This window comes from Mercenaria mercenaria, chromosome 12 (genome assembly GCF_021730395.1).
Source record: "Mercenaria mercenaria strain notata chromosome 12, MADL_Memer_1, whole genome shotgun sequence".
Classification (NCBI taxonomy): domain Eukaryota; kingdom Metazoa; phylum Mollusca; class Bivalvia; order Venerida; family Veneridae; genus Mercenaria; species Mercenaria mercenaria.
This window is the reverse complement of record NC_069372.1, coordinates 40,975,062-40,996,383: the sequence shown is the minus strand read 5'-3', so window position 1 is coordinate 40,996,383 and position 21,322 is coordinate 40,975,062. Positions and strand designations below refer to the sequence as shown.

General features: G+C 37.0%; 1 protein-coding gene across 1 annotated transcript; it reads left to right on the top strand.

The window, feature by feature from the left end:
* Positions 1 to 28: 28 nt before the first annotated feature.
* On the top strand, positions 29 to 16,650 carry LOC123534200 (mevalonate kinase-like). The gene is made up of 9 exons (XM_045316326.2): positions 29 to 204; positions 4,229 to 4,376; positions 5,461 to 5,602; positions 7,553 to 7,677; positions 9,740 to 9,874; positions 11,098 to 11,143; positions 11,869 to 11,959; positions 12,304 to 12,429; positions 15,400 to 16,650. Exons 1-9 carry the CDS (start codon positions 127 to 129, stop codon positions 15,679 to 15,681), a joined length of 1,173 nt encoding a protein of 390 aa, XP_045172261.2. The 5' UTR covers positions 29 to 126; the 3' UTR covers positions 15,682 to 16,650.
* The last annotated feature ends 4,672 nt before the right edge of the window (positions 16,651 to 21,322 follow it).

Here is a 21,322-nt window from a genome sequence, read left to right as displayed (position 1 = left end):
GTTTTTCATTCTTGGACTCGGTACCAGAGCCGGTGCGTAAGCTCAGCGAAGAACACGTGAAAAAGAAAAACAACAAGAAAGATAGTAATTTTTTGCTGATAATTCACATTGTCAGCAAGTTTTCAAATGACTGACATGAATTTTATCATTTCTGCACCTGGAAAAGTTATACTTCATGGAGAGCATGCTGTTGTTTATGGAAAGGTACTCTAGCAATCAACAAGCTCTTAATGCTATGATCAGTAAGACTACAGAAGCCTGTCTTTGAAAAAAACAATTCTCTGTATATATAATGAAGACCAGACATGCCGAATAGCCCATTCAAAACATCATGCCACATTGCCGTGTAGTCCAACTAATTTGACACCATTCTAGGAAATACTGAGTTTTTTTCTTTTGCCTAAGTTGTGGGTAGATTTATATCTCCACACACGTAAAACGTACACTCGAAAGACCAAAATAGTGGGATAAAGTCAGTAACTTTACATGACTGTGTACTGTGATTTATCCTCAATTATTTTGGTCCTTCGAAGTTTTAACGGTTAGATTGCCCGTCACAAATAATTGAAATATAAAACAATTTCACTGTCGAATTATTATCTACATCTTTCACCCAACCGTTGATTTCCGACTGTCACTGGAAAAGAAGAAGGAGGAATATATTGTTTTGAAGATGTCGGTCAGTAGGTCGGTCTGTCTGTCTGTAGACCAGTTGGTTTTCGGACGATAACTCTAGAACACTTGGGCCTAGGATCATGAAAGTTGATAGGGAGGTTGGTCCTGACAAGCAGATGACCCCTAATGATTTTGAGATCAAAGTTCAAGGTCACAGTGACCCGGAAAAGTTAAATGGTTTCCGGACGATAACTTGAGAACACGGGCCTAGGATCATGAAACTTAAGAGGGAGGTTGATCATAACCAGCAGATGACCCCTTTTGATTTTGAAATCAGTAGGTCAAAGGTCACAGCAGTGTTTTTTCCCACCAGTTTGGAAATGGGGCCGGGGCCTTTACATTTGGGAAAAATGAGTCAGAAAATGCCTAAATTGGGAATTGTTAAAAGTCATATATCTTCACTTAAAATGTCACATTTAAGAAATTATGCATTAATTTAGCAAACTAGCTGTCTTGTGTTTCAAATGTTTAAAGTTTTAGTCTTGTTTGAAAAAGTTGAAAAAAAAATATAAAATAAAAAATTTAACTTTGGAATTTTAGTTTTGAAATTGGGGAAAAAACATACTATTTGCCATTGGGATTGGGTCCCAAATTGGCTAGAAAAAAATCACTGCATGATCAAATAATTTCTGTTCCTTGCTGAATGCATCAAGGGGGAAATTTTGTGTTCTACGATCTCTTGTTTTTCTTTTACTTGAAGATTAAATTTTTGGTGAGGTTGTTCTGAAGAACTACATAATGGTCAGAGACCACCAATTCAAAAAAATACAGGGAACTTACTGGGAATGAGGGAAGTGTATACCTGGGAATAAGGTAACATCCGTGCGTTCTGATTGGTCAGTCATGTAAACAAACCCAGGAAGTGATTATTTTTTCAAAATTGATATTTTTTCACTGCATTTACAGTATTTTATTATACATTTTGACAAAATTTGCTACATGTTATGTGTATTGAAAAAAAGTTTTATCAAACGAATTTCTCCTGCCATGTCAATGATGTAAACAGGGGGTCATCTCATTCACATGAAAATTACTTAAATAAAGTATCACTATTCATATGTTTTTCGTCCGATATTTTGGTAGAACTAAGATAGTTCTTGAAAAACTTGTAATTAGATATACATGTTTCGATGTATGGAAGGCCGTACACGCCATAATGTTACAATGTAAGTCTATGGGGAAACAATTGGTGGTCTCTAACCTATAATAGAGCTAAAACATGACTTTCGTCGGAAGTCATCACAGGTAATGTAAATGGCCACAGATCTGTTGTAAATGATGTAGAAAGACGTTTTCGTGCAAAAATAAGCGTGAAATTTGATTTTTTTTTTGATTTGGCCTCTTTTTTTTTTTAACAGGTGTGCCCATTTTTATCTGAGCTTTTTGGACAAAAAGGATCATTTTTATCTCTGTAATGTTAGAGAATGATCAAAATCATTAGACCTTATTTCTATTTTTTACGGAATGAATCGTATTTCAGCTTCCAAGTCAAATCAAAAGCAGACAACTAAAATTTTCATGAAAAATTTCAATCTGACGACGACAGGGACTGAGTCTGGGCATATAAATCGACAGGGGGTGACCTCAGTAAACTGTCCATATCTTTCTTAAAACTGAACATTTCTTGATGAAACTTTGTAAGACATTTGGTATTGGATCTTGTTTTACAATATCACTGTAAAATTGGAAAATGTGACATGAAACATTCATCTATAGGTCAGAGACCTCCAATTCAAAAAAGTACAGGGAACTTACTGGGAATGAGGTAAGTGTATACCTGGGAATAAGGTAACATCCGTGCGTTCTGATTGGTCAGTCATGTAAACAAACCCAGGAAGTGATTATTTTTTCAAAATTGATATTTTTTCACTGCATTTACAGTATTTTATTATACATTTTGACAAAATTTGCTACATTTTATGTATTGAAAAAAAGTTTTATCAAACGAATTTCTCCCGCCATGTCAATGATGTAAACAGGGGGTCATCTCATTCACACGAAAATTACTTAAATAAAGTAGCACTATTCATATGTTTTTCGTCCGATATTTTGGTAGAACTAAGATAGTTCTTGAAAAACTTGTAATTAGATATACATGTTTCGATGTACGGAAGGCCGTACACGCCATAATGTTACAATGTAAGTCTATGGGGAAACAATTTGTGGTCTCTAACCTAATATGAAATAAGGGACTTTAGTGAGTTTCAAATTGTCTCCCTTATTGGATTATGTCCAAGATAATAAAGTTGTTAGTAGGTCCCATCATTTGGAATCCTCTGACTATCGCCGTTTTGTCTATGAGATATTTTAGTTTTAAGGTGTGAGGTATCTTGCATATTTGATAAATCAAATGTCTGGAATGTCAAAATTAAGACACTTGTGTGTTTATAGAATATGTAGCTGAAGGCATTATTAAATTAATAGTCATGATGATCAATATTTTAGCTCCTTTTACATCATATTGTTACAAATAACATAGCGATAACAACAGAGTAATCCAAATGGAAGGACCTACTTACTTTAAGAGAGTATGAAAGGGAGATAACTGACCAAAGTCTCCCATTGGTACGTCCTAATGTGGTTGCCTTACTTTTTGTTACTGACATATAATATATCAATTAGTAGAGAGCCTGCTTTGAATGCAGGAGGTGTTGGTTTCGATCTTTGGCAGCATTATACCGAAGACGTAAAAATGGTACTAGTAGCTTCCTCGCTTAGTGCTCGGCATTAAGAGGATAGTACTAGGACTGGTCAGCCAGGTGTCAGTATAATGTGACTGGCTGGGGTATCATGTCACATGTCTACAGCGTGATATTCCAGTGAGGCTGCACTATAAAGCTGGGCATTGTGCTCACTGCTGCAAGTAGACACCATAACTTAAATGACTGAATTTTTTTTGAAAAGGACGTTAAACCCGAACACACACTCAAAATATATCAGGTTTCTTGTTATTTCCTATTTTCAGTCGTGTTATCTCATATTTTTGTCAAAGGTATGAATATATGATAAAAATTGTAGAAAATATTACTGAATCCCTTCTTTTATATTACCTCCCTTTATGGCTTTGGCAGTATACGCTCATGTGCAGCTTGCCATGTAGTTATGTATATTCTGACTGTTTTATCTTTGTTTAACATAAAATTAAAAGCACTATAGACCTTTAATTGTTCCCTTTGAAGTCTTAGTATAAACACTTTTGTAGAAATCTAGACAAAATGCCAGATTTTTAGTATTTGCATTTTCATACAATCTACAGTTATTGCCACTGGTTTGCATGAAAAATTAAACTTCTTAATCTGTCTTGACTTAACTTGCCACAAGAAGTTCTTCAACATGTGGACTTGACAAATTATAGAATGCTGAGTCACATATCATTTCATTTTCTTTACAAGTTTATTTTACTGACTGTTATCCAGTGAGTACAATAAGTTTCTGGCTTTTTGTTGATTATTTGTATTAATGTTTGATGGTATTTAGAATAATTAATGTTAGTTAACAGTATTTACCTTATTCTTTTGTTTGAATTTATACTAGCATAATAACTATGTTTCAGTCCGCAATTGCTGCCAGTCTAAACCTGCGTAGCTATGTGCATCTATTGAGGAAAGATGATGGTGAAATCACTGTAGAGTTACCTGCTGTAGGACTAAAACAGTCTTGGTCAATCAAACAGCTGCAAGACATAGCTAGACATGACAAAGGTAAAGTATATGTTGTATTAAGAAAGATGAAGATTAAGTCATTGTAGAACTGCCTTGTGTAGGACCAGTCTTGGTCTGTCAGACAGATACAGTACAGAACATAGCTAGATAGAACATAGGTAAAGTATAATTGAGCCGTGCCATGAGAAAACCAACATAGTGGGTTTGCGGCCAGCATGGATCCAGACCAGCCTGCGCATCCATGCAGTCTGGTCAGGATCCATGCTGTTCACTTTCAAAGACTATTGTTATTAGAGAAACCATTAGCGAACAGCATGGATCCTGACCAGACTGCGCGGATGCGCAAGCTGGTCTGGATCCATGCTGGTCGCAAAGCCACAATGTTGGTTTTCTCATGGCATGGCTCATATTATGTTGTATTGAGGAAATATAATGATGAAGTTACTTTGGAACTACTTTCTATAGAACTAGAACAGTCTCAGACTGCCAGACGGCAACATAGCCGGGCAGAGGTATAAAATGTTTTCACAATATTGATTTTAGTATCATTAGATTAACCCTGTTTGTTCTGTTGGTTAGGCATAAGACTACTGATTCAGAAGTAAGAGTGTTCTTGCGTGAGACCCTTTCGTCAGTGACTTTTTACTGAAGGTAGTTATTTGTGCTCCAGCTCTGAATATGCTTCTATGATTTTGTGGTTAAGGACACTGACTTTGAATCACTGGCCACTCATCTCTGTTGATTCAAGCTTTGCTTAGCTCATCATATTACAAAGCTACCAAGTTTATTTATGGAAGGTCACTGGTTTCTCCCAGTTGATCGTTCATGCATGAAATAAATCCTGACAGGGCACCCGGGATCTTTCTCCACCAATTATAGCTCGGAAGTCATCATATGATCGTAAATGTGCCAGTGGGGCATTACTTATCTGAGTTTCAAGAATTAATTTGTGACAGTGCCACATAATTTTGTTGTTGTCATGGGAAAAAAAGACTGCTGAAATTGTACACAGATAATGCAGATTGTGAGAAAGTGACAGTTTCAAAATAAGATAATGCAGTAATGTAAAATTATATGATCTGCTAACATGCTACCTTCAAAAATGTTTGAATTGTATTTCTAGTGGACATACAGAATCCCAGCACACAAAATGATGAACTCCTGAGAACTATTAAGGAGGCTTTATGCAAAGATTTAGAAGACACAAAGCTGCAGGCATCTTTAACATTTCTATACCTGTACATAACTATCTGTGGAAGTGCTAGGTTAGTCTATAATAATATTTAACTTGACTTTTGCTAGTGTAGATAGTAGTTTACAACATAAACATTTGTGACAATCATGAATATGTCTGTAAGAGCATGGTTAAATTTATAGTGGTATCCAGCAGGTGGCGGTTTTTTCTAGTACTTCGGACTTCCGAGCGATGTGGCCAAGTCAGACGGCTTCCGATATCTTACGAGATGCAGACCTGAAAATAAAAAGATACCGGTTTTACATCTTACTTGAAGAAGAAATAAAATACATAGTAAACTTCATACAAAGCATAGATTTTTAAATCCACAAGCCACCTGAAAGATAATTTCAGCCCGCGAAAATACAAGACATTTCAGCCCAAATTAGCCATATCTCCAACTGGCCTTAAAATGTTAGGGGAAATGATAGAGTCAAATGGCCACTTGCATTCTGTACTCAGTTTCAAGTATTACTTGCAGAGCTGGACAAAAATACCTGTCAACCGATTACTTTTTTCACTATTTTCAACTGTGTGAGGCCTATATGACATTTGACAGTTCACGAGACACTCAATGCTGATAGTGGTATATATGCATTTCAAGCAGTTATATGAAAATGATGCCATCAAGCTTACATTCGCATCTGCCAGAATTTCAGCAACATACCATTCTTAAACTTGTTAATCACAAACTCACATCAACAAATATTTCAAACATCAAAACAGCCTTCACTTCAAGGTTTTATCTGTACTGACAGATTTTGACCCTGGCCAATTTGAATCTGTGGCTGGAAACTACCAACTGCTACCTAAGCGAGGAACTATGTTTACCTCCGGAAACTGCATGTAATTTTATGATATTTATGTATGAAACAGACGAATACAAATGTCACGGTGTATGTCCCGGACAAAGGGTAAAAATCCCGGAAATTTTAACTCAGAATCCCGGAAAGGTCCTGAAAAATTATGGCATGTATGGCCAAGACATTTCAGAATTATGGCCCTTGACAATATCAATGAATCACCTAGACTCATATAAATGCTGAAGTCTTCATTCTCAAACATGCACCAAAAACCATTCATCTTGTCCGCACTCTAAGTCAAACATTTCTTATCCGATCTTCACCAAACTTGAACAAAATGTGTTTGTCAATAAGACCTTGGCCAAGTTCATTAACTGGCAAAATCGGCCCAGAGTCTTCGGAATTATGGCCCTTGACAATAATTAATGAATCACCTAGACTCATAAAAATGCTGGTCTTCATTCTCATCACCAAAAACCATTCATCTTGTCCGCACTCTAAGTCAAACATTTCTTATCCGATCTTCACCAAACTTGAATAAAATGTGTTTGCCAATAAGACCTTGACCAAGTTCGATAACTAGCCAAATCGGCCCAGGGTCTTCGGAACTATGGCCCTTGACAATAATTAATGAATCACCTAGACTCGTAAAAATGCAGAAGTATTCATTCTCAAACATGCACCAAAAACCATTCATCTTGTCCGCACTCTAAGTCAAACATTTCACATGTGATCTACACCAAACAAAAAATGTGTTTGACCATAAGTTCTCGGCCAAGTTAGATAACTAGCCAAATCGACTCAGGCACTTAGGAATTATGGCCCTTGAATTACCAAAAATCAGCCTTTTTACACTTGTCTGCACTCTAACTCAAATATTTCTCATCCAATCATCACCAAACTTAAACAAAATGTATGTGACCATAAGTCCTCTCCCAGGTTCGATAACTAGCAAAATTGGCTTAGGCACTTCAAAATTATGGCCCTTGAATTACTGAAAATCAGCCATTTTACTCTTCAAAGGTATATTTGTTGCGACTAAACAGTATAAAAATACTGACTTAGTATTTAGATGATTAGGCAGTTGTGGGAGACATGCGCTTTTCTCAAAAGCAGCTCTAGTTTTAAAATGTCTTTCAGTTGTGATTTCAGAAAACAAAATCTGCATTTTATTTCAGCATTTTGCCATCTGTAAGTGTTAAAATAACATCAAAATTACCAGTGGGAGCTGGACTTGGATCTTCTGCAAGCTTCTCAGTGTGTTTGGCTGCAGCTTTGTTGTTATTGCAAGGTCATATTACTGGTAAGTCATTCCCAAAGTCTCTGACTTCAACACTGTTTTAAGTTCAAAGTTGTATTACCTATAAGCCCTGCTCAATGTATCTGGCAGCAGATTTGTTGTAAGTGCAAGGTTATATCACAAGTAAACCTTGCTCAGTGTGTCTATGTGATGTTTTGCTGTTAATGCAAGGTCATATTACTGGTAAGTCTTTCTAGGAGTGTATAGTAGCAGATTTGTTTTAAGTGCAAAGTCAAATGACAGGGAGTCCTTTCTCACTCTGTCTGGTAGCTAAGCGTTGTTTTTAGTGCAAAGTCAATAACAGGTATGGCATTTTTAGTGTGTCTGGTTGCAGCTTCATTTACATGATCACTATGAAGTGTCGATGTGTGTAGCATGTATTTTCTTTGGTGAATAAAGGTGGGATAGGGTAACTATACTCCCCCCACCCCATGTTTCCTTTGTTACTTTATTCATCTGTTAATTTTATGAAGTTCAATATCATTTAATTTGGGTAAGTTCTTTCCCTATACCCCTTCATTCATTTTGGGCTTCTTTCCTCTGACAAAGTTAGGGTACAAAACACATTCAATGATAACTATAGTTTCATGTGTTTGAAGTCTTGTTGTACCCCCCGACAACGAAGTTGTAAGGGGGGGTATACTGGTTTCAGGTTGTCTGTCTGTCTGTCCGTCTGTCTGTCCGTCTGTCCGTAGACGCAATCTTGTGCGCACCATCTCTCCTTATCCCCTTGACAGAATTTAATGAAACTTCACACAAGTGATCAGTACCAACAGTAGTTGTGCATGGGGCATGTTAGGTTCTTTCAGAAAAAAAATTTGCAGAGTTATGGGACTTTGTTTTTTTGTTACTATACTATATACATAGACACAATCTTGTGCACACCATCTCTCCTCATCCCCTTGACACAATTTAATGAAACTTCACACAAGTGATCAGTACCAACAGTAGTTGTGCATGGGGCATATTAGGTTCTTTTAGAAAAAAAATTTGCAGAGTTATGGGACTTTGTTTTTTTGTTACTATACAATATACATAGACACAATCTTGTGCGCACCATCTCTCCTCATCCCCTTGACACAATTTAATGAAACTTCACACAAGTGATCAGTAACAACAGTAGTTGTGCATGGGGCATGTTAGGTTCTTTCAGAAAAAAAATTTGCAGAGTTATGGGACTTTGTTTTTTTGTTACTATACTATATACATAGACACAATCTTGTGCGCACCATCTCTCCTCATCCCCTTGACACAATTTAATGAAACTTCACACAAGTGATCAGTAACAACAGTAGTTGTGCATGGGGCATGTTAGGTTCTTTCAGTGACAAAAATTGCAGAGTTATGGGACTTTGTTTCTTGTTAACATACTATGTACATACAGTCTGCATATGCAATCTTGTGCGTGCCTAATCTACCAAACCCTTACACACAATTTAATGAAACTTCACACAAGTGATCAGTACCAACCCTAGTTGTGCATGGTGCATGTTACATTCTTTTAGATAAATATTCTGCATAGTTATGGGACTTTGTTTTTTGTTACTATACTGTATACATACAGTCTATTTACATACAGTCCACATAATTATGCAATCTTGTGTGCGTTAAATTGCAATGTACTGTGTCAGTGCATGCGGGGGGTACATTCATCACCTTTAGTGATAGCTCTAGTTAGTCCAGACCTAATGATTCAGGACATCTGTTTTTAGCTCCAGAAAGTCTTTGTTGATTCCATATTTACAGATTACCTCCCCTAGCACTATATTAATCATTGCCATCACAAAACCATGTGACCATGAAAACCACTTGACCATTGCAAAGAAATTCAAATATTAGTTTTTCATTTTATTTTTTTGATGGCATATCACCCATGTTAGGCTTACATCTCTGGAAAATATTCAGAACAATTTCAATGACTAAAATCTAATAACATTCTAGATGAAAAAATAAATTAATACTAAAATATTTTGATAAAAATGTTTCTGGTGGCATAGCTCCTTACTGTAGGGGAGAGCACTGTGTAAGAGATTGATTTTTTGCATTAATACATAACCTTTATTAGCTCCAGTAAAAGGTGACAAAGAACTAAAACAGTGGAAAGAGGAAGATTTAGATCTTATCAATAAATGGGCAATTCAAGGGGAGAGAATTATACATGGAACACCTTCAGGGATAGATAACTCTGTAGCAACATATGGTAAGTAAACTTTGAATCTTGTTTTGAACAACTGAAAGGAAAATGCTTCTTAAAAGGAGATTTTAATTAAATTCTTATATGTAAGCTGTTATCTCAGTACCCACTAATGGGAATGGATTGAAACTTCACACACTTGTCCAATGTCATGAGCTGATAAGCACTATGCAGGTTCCATAACCCTGTTTTGCATTTTTACTAAATTTTGCCCCTTTTTCGACTTTTGTTATCATTCAGTTGACAAGGCTGTTGAATAGTTGAGCTTTGCTGTCCTCCTACAGCTCTTGTTTGTTGTTGTTGTTGGGTTTATCATCTCACTGACATAATTATAGGTCATACGGTGACTTTACAGCTTTGGGGGTGGAGGAAGACCCCAGGTGCCCCTCCGTGCATTGTCTAATTACAGGCAGGCACAATGGGTAGAACCACCGACCTTCTGTAAGCCAGCTGGATAGCTTCCTCACATGAAGAATTCAATGCCCTGAGTGAGGCTGCACCCACATCTGTTAGGGGAAAGTGATTTGAAAACTTCAAGTTTCAAGGTCCTAGGTGAAATACTTGTCCAGAAATTGAGTGAACAAAAAGGTAAACATGTTCAGGTCCCTGTGACCTTGACCTTTGATCCAGTGACCCAGAAATTGATTGGGTGCATGTACGCATCAAGACATACCTATTAAGTTTCAAGGTCCTAGGTGAAATACTTGTCCAGATATTGTGCAGAAACGATTTTCAAATGTTCAGGTCACTGTGACCTTGACCTTTAACCAAGTAACCCTGAAATCAATAGGGATTATGTACACATCAAGACCATCATACCTTTGAAGTTTCAAGGTCCTAGGTGAAATACTTGTCTAGATATTGAATGAACAAAAACGTTAACATGAGACTCATTATTCCATTAATCCGCCTATCCACCCACCCATCCTTCCGCCCAGACCGACCTAATCTACAAGCCAGATTTTTCTTCGGAAACCTGGCCAAAAATTATAGTGAACTTCATTTATTTCAATATTGTTTATTGCAGATTTTATCACTGTTGTTTTCAGTATATTTTAAAAAATTAAAGCTCCTGCTAAGTTCTGAAAATCATTTATAACATGAATGTTGTTATTTTTGGTTAAAGAGATGATCTTTATTGGGGAAAACATTATTTTCTAGTAGTTGTGAAATCAGAGTAAACAGATTCGGATGGTGGAAAAGTAATTGAACTGATGTTTTCATTTCAGGTGGTGCTATTAAATTTCAGGCTGGAAAAATCACCAAATTAAACAAGTAAGTAAGTGTATGAAATATTAAAGTTTTGGTGATTCAAGAATATACATCTTTTTGTTGATAAAGGAGATAAGCTATTTCACTTTTTACTTTGATGATAATTACATATTTGGCTTGACATGTTTGGTAAAACCTGATTATTTATTAACCTTTTACAATACATGTAAAAAATGTACTAATTGAAATAATTAGGCATTGTTCTCTTAGCCTAGTCATTTTTTCTTCAAATCATAAAGCAAGTTTAAAATGTGTGTAAGGTACATTCCATTCTTGTTTGTTCAAAATAACAACAACAATTAACATGCAACTTAAAAGATTGTATTGGAGATAAAAATCCCAGGGTTTGTCTTTATCAACGTTTTAAGTCTGAAATGTTGACTTTGAAATTCTGAAGGTTCTTTTTGCTTTGTCAATTTTAAATTAGCAAAGATGGTGAAGAAACTTGGCTTGCATGTGCATTCTGCTCTGAAAATGTGGGCCTGGGTATTCCTGCACACATCATTTTGAACTCTTAACATGCAGCTTGTTAGAGCCTTTGACATTTTGCAAGCTGCAATAAGGATCAGACTGGTGGTTAGCCAATAACCTTATTCACTCTGCCACAAATGCCTGCATTGTCCTAAACAATAGTACAAGAATGACAAATCTGTTAGAACAGCTCATTTGATGGTATAAAGTTCTCTTAAACTTACAGGTATGATATAATGTCTCTATGTTTTCTCTAGGATTCCGAGATTGAGGATTCTTCTTACAAGTACAGATGTACCAAGAAGTACAAAAGTACTGGTAGCCAATGTAAGGGAAAGACACAACAGGGTAAGATATCAGGGTAGGAATAGGTTTTGCTTTAATGTAAGGGTTGTGTGTGATATGTAAATGAGTTGGGCATTTTCTTTCAAAAGAGTACAGTATAATTATGTACTTTATATGTCATAGCTTTTTGTATCTGAAATTGCATATACCATGATTCCTGTGCAAATTCACAGGTTATTTAATATCATTTCTGTACAGTTGGTGGTTAGTCACTGTTTAAACTATAGGGAAACAGGCAGGGCACATTGAAGTTTCCAGGTCATGTGATATGCATTTGACCACTGATCAGCGTAAAAACCAATACAATCATAAAAATATTTTATTGTCATAGAAATAATATTTTACAGCTATCAGATGTGATGCAGCATGTAATGGATGCTACTGAAGCTGTCACAGAACAGTGTGAGAGACTGTTGGAAACCATGGCAACTGAATCTCAAACCTCGATAGAAAGTGAATACACATCTTTAGAGGTATGTTTTTACACTTTATTAGGTACATTCATGCCATTTTATATGCCCGTCTGAGAGATGGGACGTATTATGGGCTCTGGTGGGCAGGCCGGCAGCGTCCGCAGACTTTGGACATGCAGTTTTTAGCTCTTCTGATTTTTTTGAAAAAAAAATGATGAGTTATTGTCATCACTTGATCGGCGTTGGTGTTGGCGTTGCCAGGTTAAATTTTATGTTTAGGTCAGTTTTTCTCCAAAACTATCAAAGCTATTGCTTTTGAAACTTACAACACTTGTTCACCATCATAAGCTGACTCTGTTCAGCAGGAAACATAACTCCATCCTGCTTTTTGCAAGAATTATGTCCCATTTTGGACTTAGAAAATATCAGATTTCTTGGTTAAGTTTTATGTTTAGGTCAACTTTTCTCCTAAATTGTCAAAGCTATTGCTTTGAAACTTGCAACACTTGTTCACCATCATAAGCTGACTCTGTACAGCTAGAAATGTAACTCCATCCTGCTTTTTGCAAGAATTATGGCCCCATTTAGACTTAGAAAATATCAGATTGTTTGGTTAAGTTTTGCATTTAGGTCGCCTTTTCTTCTTAATGGTCAAAGCTATTGCTTTAAAGCTTGGAGCAGTTATTTGCCATTCAAAGCTAACTCTACATTGCTTTTTGCAAGAATTATGGCCCCTTTTGGACTTAGAAGATCGTTGGTAGGACAATATTTCTATTATACAGAGACAAAAAATCAGATGAGCGTCTGCACCCGCATGGCGGTGCTCTTGTTTTAAATTGCTACTGGTATTAGGGGCCTCCATGGCTGAGTGGTTAAGGTCATTGACTTCAAATCACTTGCCCTTCACCTATGTGGGTTCGAGCCATACTTGGGTTGTTGAATTCTTCATGTGAGGAAGCCATCAATCTGGCTTATGGAAGGTCGGTGGTTATACCCAGGTGCCGGTTCGTGATGAAATAATACACGGAGGGGCACCTGGGGTCTTCCTCCACCATGAAAGCTGGAAAGTCACCATATGACCTATAGTTGTGTTGGTGCAACGTTAAACCAAACAACACTACCTGTATTTATTATGCGTGAACATAAGATAGCTTGAAAACTGATCATGTGATTAGATGCACCTGTAACAGTTTATTATAACTGAACAATATACATAATAATATAGGATAGAATAAAGCAATTTGAAACACACTTTCATATGTGAAGAACAGTTATTCCATAAATCAATATATTTTTTACAAAATTGAACTCATCTTTCCACTTTGACTCATAGACTTGTAAATTCATAGAATATAAAAATGAGATATTTTATAATTCAACTTCAGATTTGCTTTGACATAATTGTAATCCCGGTGTGCCAAATTACTTAAACAGTATAACAAGAGGGCCATGATGGCCCCATATCGCTCACCTGATTAAGACTATTTAAGATGAGTATTGAAATCTGTATCAAACATTGTACATGTGGTTCAAATCTTTTTGCTGTAGCTTCCAAAACAAGAAAGTAGGTCAGTAGGTCAGGGCTAAAAACATATTAGTACTGAAATCTTTATCAAAAGTTATTGACGTGATCGAAATTTCTATGCTGTTAAGATCGGTGTGCAAAACTGTATATGTCATCCAAATTTCAAGGCTGCATCTTAAAAAACAAAAATGTAGGTCAGAAGGTCAAGGTCACAGTCAAGTGACCCCTAATTACTTGGGGTCATCAGGTAATCATAATTAAACAGTCTAGGAAATATGATTAGATAATTTTTTAAGTATATTTTCCAATATAACTCATATACAAGTGACCCCCGGGGCAGGGCGTCTTTTCACCCCAGGGGCATAATTTGAACAATTTTGTTAGAGAACCATTAAGCAATGCTACATACCAAATATCAAAGGCTTAAGCCTTGAACTTTCAGACAAGATTTTTTTTTAAAAAAAAATCCTATATCATGTAAAACTTGGGGCCCCCAGGCAGGGCCTCTTTTCACCCCAGGGGCATAAGCTGAACAATTATGGTAGAAGACCACTAGGCAATGCATCACACCAAATATCAAATGCATTGGCCTTTCAGTTTCAGGCAGGAAGATTTTTAAATTTTTTTTTCCTATATAAGTCTATGTAAAACTTGGGACCCCCTGGGTGGGGCCTCTATTCACCAAAGGGAATAATCTTGGTAAAGGACCACTAGGCCTTGCAGTTTCAAACAAAAAGATTTTTAAAGTTTTTCCTATGTAAGTCTATGTAAAACTTGGTACCGCCAGGGCAGGGCCTCTTTTCACCCTAGGGGCATAATTTGAATAATTTAAGTAGATGACCATAAGGCAATGCTACATACCAAACATCAAAGGTCTAGGTCTTCTAGTTTCAGACAAGAAGATTTTTAAAGTTTTTTCCTATAGAAGTCTATATAAACCATGTCACCCCTGGGGCAGGGCCATATTTGACCCTAGGGGAATAATTTGAACAACCTTGGTAGAGAACCACTATATGATGCTACATACTAAATATCAAAGCCCTAGGCCCTGTGGTTTTGTACAAGAAGATTTTCCTTTCGGTTGCCATGGCAACCAGAGTTTTGCTTGGAAGTAAATTTTTTGAACAATTTTGAAAGCGGGCCACCCAAGGATCATTCCTGTGAAGTTTGTCATAATTTTGCCCAGTGGTTTTCACGAAGAAGATTTTTTTAGGAATTGTCGACGGACACACGACACACGACGGACATTGAGCGGTCACAAAAGCTCACCATGAGCCTTTGGCTCAGGTGAGCTAAAAACACAAACACTGAAGAGTTTTGAAAAGTCCTAAAACATTCTTTGAGATAACTGGAAATTCATAGCAAGTAAGGTTGAGAGACGGACTTTCAAGCTGTACTTTTTAACAGCAGGTTCATATATTTTCAATGATGAATGAAAATGAAATTCACTAATGGCTCTTTCATGAAGCAAATATTAAGTGCATTTGATTTCATTTCTTTTACAGGAATTGATTGACATCAACCAACATTTACTGGAAGCTATGGGTGTAAGTCATGTGACCCTTGATAAAATATGTCATGTGACATCTAAATATAAACTGCATTCCAAACTGACAGGAGCTGGTGGTGGTGGGTGTGCATTTACTCTGCTCAGGCCTGATACAGAACACAGTATGCTAAATGATGTAGTGAAGGAATTGGAAGCCGAAGGGTTTAATTGTTTTGAAACAGAAGTTGGAAGTTATGGAGTGATGGTGCATGATACTTTACCTGACGGAGTGTCATGAACATGCCTATAAGTCTTTAATATTGATGGTAAAGACAGACATTAATGAGTAGAAAACGCATGTTCGTAAACATGAGCACAGTTAATGTGCGAGGTGTACACAGACAGAAGTTAGACATGCGTTTATGTATGAAGTTTACACATAAACAGACATAATATACGTTGACTCAAGTATATACTCATCTGAGGATTGTTGGTTAACTATCGATTTTCTTTTGATGGAAAGGTGCATGTCTGACTGCAAAATTAACATATATGTATATGTAGCAGACAGAGGGCTAAATTTCACCTAAAGAGACTCCTGTAAACCTTCAGGTGATAGAGGCTCATATAAACTTCAAGTTGAAAAAGGCTCATATAAAACTCAAGTTGAAAGGAGGTTCCCTTTACTGCCTAATCATTTATATTTATGCGGGACTAATTTTCATGGATTTCGTGGTTGCATCTATCTACAAAATTAAATCGAAACATAAAAGAAAAGTTCCCATTCTTTGATCTTGACAAGTGGATACCACAAATTAATGTCCCAAAAATAGCTGTTTTAGGCAATATCATAATTCACAGTACCTCAGTTTTCCTTGAGAGCTGAGACAAAATTCTGCATTTCACTTAAATCTGTTCTGGCTATGTGCATACATTAAACCAGAAGTGGAGAATATAAGTTTTCTTTAATTATAAAGTATGTGTTGTATAAGACTGAAATGAAATGAACAATAAAAATATGTAAACTGAATAAATTGATGAAATATAGATAACTTGTCTTTGTCAAGAATTGAATCTTTATACTATGTTTTGTTAAATTGCGTTATCATGCTTTAAGTGGTATGAATTTAAAGAAAATATCCTTATGGCTTTGAACCTTTAATGACAATTTGCAATTTCTCTGTGCTGTTTCTGCATCTTTTGCCTACAACAAAATTCTTTTTCGTAACAACTGCGAAAATGCATACAGAGAATTGAGCGAAAAATGCTGTTTTATTAGCTTAATAAATCAAAGTAATAGGTCATATTAGCATTTTGTGTTCCTTGATTAGTACCCTCTAAACTACTAGAACACTCAAACAAAAGCTTCCTGCAGAGTTCTATTTGTATTCAACAAGAGCTCATAGAACACGAAATGCCCCCTTGATGCATTCAGTAACTGCACAAGGAACAGAAATTTTCAGGTCATTGTGACCTTGACCTTTGACCAACTGACCTTAAAATCAATAGGGGTCATCTGCTGTTCATGATCAACCTCTATATTAAGTTTCCTAGGCCCAACCATCTCAAGTTATTGTCTGAAAATGATTTAACTGTTCTGGGACAATGTGACCTTGACCTTTGACCTCTACTTACCTCAGAATCTATAAGGGTCATCTGCTAGTCATGATCAACCTTCCTAATAAGTTTCGTGAGCCTAGGCTCAAGCATTCTCAAGTTATCGTCCTGAAACCGTTTAACTGTTCCAGGTCATTGTGATTTTGACCTTTGACCTCAATATCTTTTGGGGTCATCTGCTGGTCATGACCAACCTCCCTATCAACTTGCATGATCCTAGGCCCAAGCATTCTTGAGTTATCATCAGGAAACTGTTTAACTGTTCCGGGTCACTGTGACTTTGATCTTTGACCTACTGATCCCAAAACTAATAGGGGTGATCTGCTTGTCATATTCAACCTCCCTATTAAGTTTCATGATCCTAAGCCCAAGCATTCTCAAGTTATTGTCTGGAAATGGTTTAACTGTTCTGGGTCACTTTAACCTTGACCTTTGACCCACTGACCTCAAAGTCAATAGGGGTCATCTACTGGACATGGTCAACCTCCCTATTAAGTTTCGTGATCCTAGGCCCAAGCATTCTTAAGTTTCCTTCCGGAAACCGTTCAGCTGTTTCGTGTCATTATGACCTTGACCTTTGACCTACTGGCCTCAAATCAATAGGGGTCATCTGCTGGTCATGACCAACCTCCCTATCAACTTTCATGATCCTAGGCCCAAGCATTCTCAAGTTATTGTGCAGAAATGGTTAAATTGTTCCAGGTCACTGTGACTGACCTTTGTCCTACTGGCCTTAATATCAATAGGGGTTATCTGCTGGTCATGACCAACCTCCCTATGAACTTTCATGAGCCTAGGCTCAAGAGTTCTTGAGTTATCATCTGGAAATGGATTGGTATATGGATAGACAGACCGACCAACATCTGCAAAACAATATACCCCACCTTCGAAGGAGGGCATAAATATGAACAAGAGGGCCATGATGGCCCTATATTGCTCACCTGTTATCATTGCTCTTGAGGACAAGGTCCTCAGAAAAATATCAAAGTCCAAAGGACAGGAACAACAAAGGAAAGAAATTTAACCAAAAAGAAAAAAAATTCTTACAAGGTACAGATATGTCAAAATACACCTAAAAATTGGAGGTACCATCCATGTTGTACCACAGAAAAGTGGTCTTGGTTTTTCCCTATGGCCAATAATAAAAAAAGTTACTAAAAATAAGCTATATATAGTAAAGTAAAAGGGAAGTAATTAAAAAGAAAATTATTGTAAGTGAACAAAAGAAGGATCTGCCAAATAAATCTGTTACAGAGATATACCCATTTTAATTTGAAATAAAGGGAGGTAATTTGACATAAAATCAGTCCATAGTTATCTACCCTGATTGGCTCAGTCCAACTAATGTCAATAATTAAATTTCAAATAAGTCCTATAAGTACTTACTGATATAAATTGATTTTGACTACAATCAGGGGAGGTAATCAGATATAAAATAACTCTGGAACCTAAGATTGGATCTGATTTGTCATGGAATCCAAGATTTATTGTTGTTGAAGATATTATGGAAGTTTGTATCAAATAAAACCACAAATGAAGTCTCTATATGGCTGCAAAAGCCAAAACAGCCAATTTTGGACCTTTAAGTGGCCATAACTCTGGAACCTATGTTGGAATCTGGCCAGTTCAAGAAAGAGATCAACCTTCCTAATAAGTTTCGTGAGCCTAGGCTCAAGCATTCTCAAGTTATCATCCTGAAACCGTTTAACTGTTCCAGGTCATTGTGATTTTGACCTTTGACCTCAATATCTTTTGGGGGTCATCTGCTGGTCATGACCAAAACAGCCAATTTTGGACCTTTAAGGGGCCATAACTCTGGAACCTATGTTGGAATCTGGCCAGTTCAAGAAAGGAACCAAGATCTTGTGGTGATACAAGTTGTGTGCAAGTTTGGTTAAAATCAAATCATAAATGAAGTTGCTATTGTGCAGACAAGGTCAAAATAGCTAATTTTGGCCCTTTCAGGGGCCATAACTCTAAAATCCATTATGGGATCTGGCCGGTTCATCAAAGGAACTGAGATCTTATGGCAACACAAGTTTTATGCAAGTTTGATTAAATTCAAATCATAAATGAAGCTGCTATTATGCAGACAAGGTCAAAATAGCTAATTCTGGCCCTTTCAGGGGCCATAACTCTGGAACCCATATTGGAATCTAGCCAGTTCAAGAAAGGAACCAAGATCTTATAGTGATACAAGTTGTGTGCAAGTTTGGTTAAAATAAAATCATAAATGAAGCTGCTGTTATGCAGACAAGGTCAAAATAGCTAATTCTGGCCTTTTCAGGGGCCATAACTCTGGAACCCATGTTGGAATCTGGCCAGTTCAAGAAAGGAACCAAGATCTTATGGTGATACAAGTTGTGTACCAGTTTGGTAAAAATTAAATCATAAATAAAGCTGCTATTGTGCAGACAAGGTCAAAATAGTTGATTTTGGCCCTTTCAGGGGCCATAACTCTGGAATCCACAATGGGATCTGGCCAGTTCAAGAAAGGAACCGAGATCTTATGGTGATACAAGTTGTGTGCAAGTTTGGTTAAAATAAAATCATAAATGAAACTACTATCGTGCAGACAAGAAGTTGTTGATGGACGGACGGACGGACGCACGCACGGACGACGGACGAAGGGTGATCACAAAAGCTCACCTTGTCACTATGTGACAGGTGAGCTAAAAACAAAAGGGTCATGATGACCCTGGATCGCTCACCTGAGTAATGTGAGCTACAATTTTCAAATGTCAAACTGATGGTAAAATATTAAGAAAGTCGGTCACATTCATGGTCAATGAAATTCAGTTTTACGATTTGTGTGCAAAACTCAGTGTATGTCATCAAAGTTTCAAGGCTGTATCTTAAAAAACAAGAAAACAAGAAAGTAGGTCAGTAGGTCAACGTCACAGTCAAGTGACATCATATTACTTGGGGTCATCAGGTAATTATAATTAAACAATCTTGGAAATAGGATCAGATAATTTTTAAGTATTTTTTCCTATATAACTCACATAATAACTAAATGACACCAGGGCGGGGCCTCTTTTAACCCCAGGGGCATAATTTGAACAATTTTGGTAGAGGACTACTAGACAATGCATCATACTAAATATCAAAAGCCTAGGTCGTATGGTTTCAGACAAGAACAATTTTAAAGCTTTTTCCTATACAAGTCTATATAAAACTTGGGACCCCCAGGGCAGGGCCTCTTTTCACCCCAGGGTTACAATTTGAACAATTTTGGTTGAGGACCATAGGACAATGCTACAAACCAAATATCAAAGGTCTAAGTGTTGTGGTTTCAGACAAGAAGACTTTTAAACTTTTTTTCCTATATAAGTCTATGTAAAACTTGGAACCCCCGGGGCAGGGCCATATTTGATCCTAGGGGGATAATTTGAACAATCTTGGTAGAGGACTACTAGATGATGCTACATACCAAATATCAAAGCCCTAGGCCATGTGGTTTTGTATAAGAAGATTTTCAAAGTTTTCCCTATATAAGTCTATATAAACCATGTGACCCCTGGGGCGGGGCCATATTTGACCCTAGGGGGATAATTTGAACAATCTTGGTAGAGGACCACTAGATGATGCTACATACCAAATATCAAAGCCCTAGGCCACGTGATTTTGTACAAGAAGATATTCAAAGTTTTCCGTATATAAGTCTATATAAACCATGTGACCCCCGGGGCGGGGCCATATTTGATCCTAGGGGAATAATTTTAATAATTTTGGTAGAGGACCACTAGATGATGCTACATACCAAATATCAAAGCCCTAGGCCATGTGATTTTGTACAAGAAGATTTTCAAAGTTTTCCCTATTAAGTCTATATAAACCATGTGACCCCCCCAGGGCGGGGCCATATTTGATCCTAGGGGAATAATTTGAACAATTTTGGTAGACCACTAGATGATGCTACACACCAGATATCAAAGCCCTAGGCCCTGTGGTTTTGAAGATTTTGAAAGTTTTTCCTTTCGGTTACCATGGCAACCCGAGTTCTGCATGAAATTCAATTCTTTGAAGAATTTTGAAAGGGGGCCACCAAAGGATCAATCCTGTGAAGTTTGGTGTAATTCTGCCCAGTGATTTTCAAGGAGAAGATTTTTTTAGAAAATGTTGACGGACACACGACACACTACGCACGACAGACGACGGACATTGACCGGTCACAAAAGCTCACCATAAGCCTTTGGCTCAGGTGAGCTAAAAAAAAAAAAAGTGGAGTATTGGATGTCATTGATTTCCTCCTGGCCGTGTCGTACCGGATGTGAAAAAAGTGGTACGAAGCAGCTACCACACTTGGCAATCTGCATCAA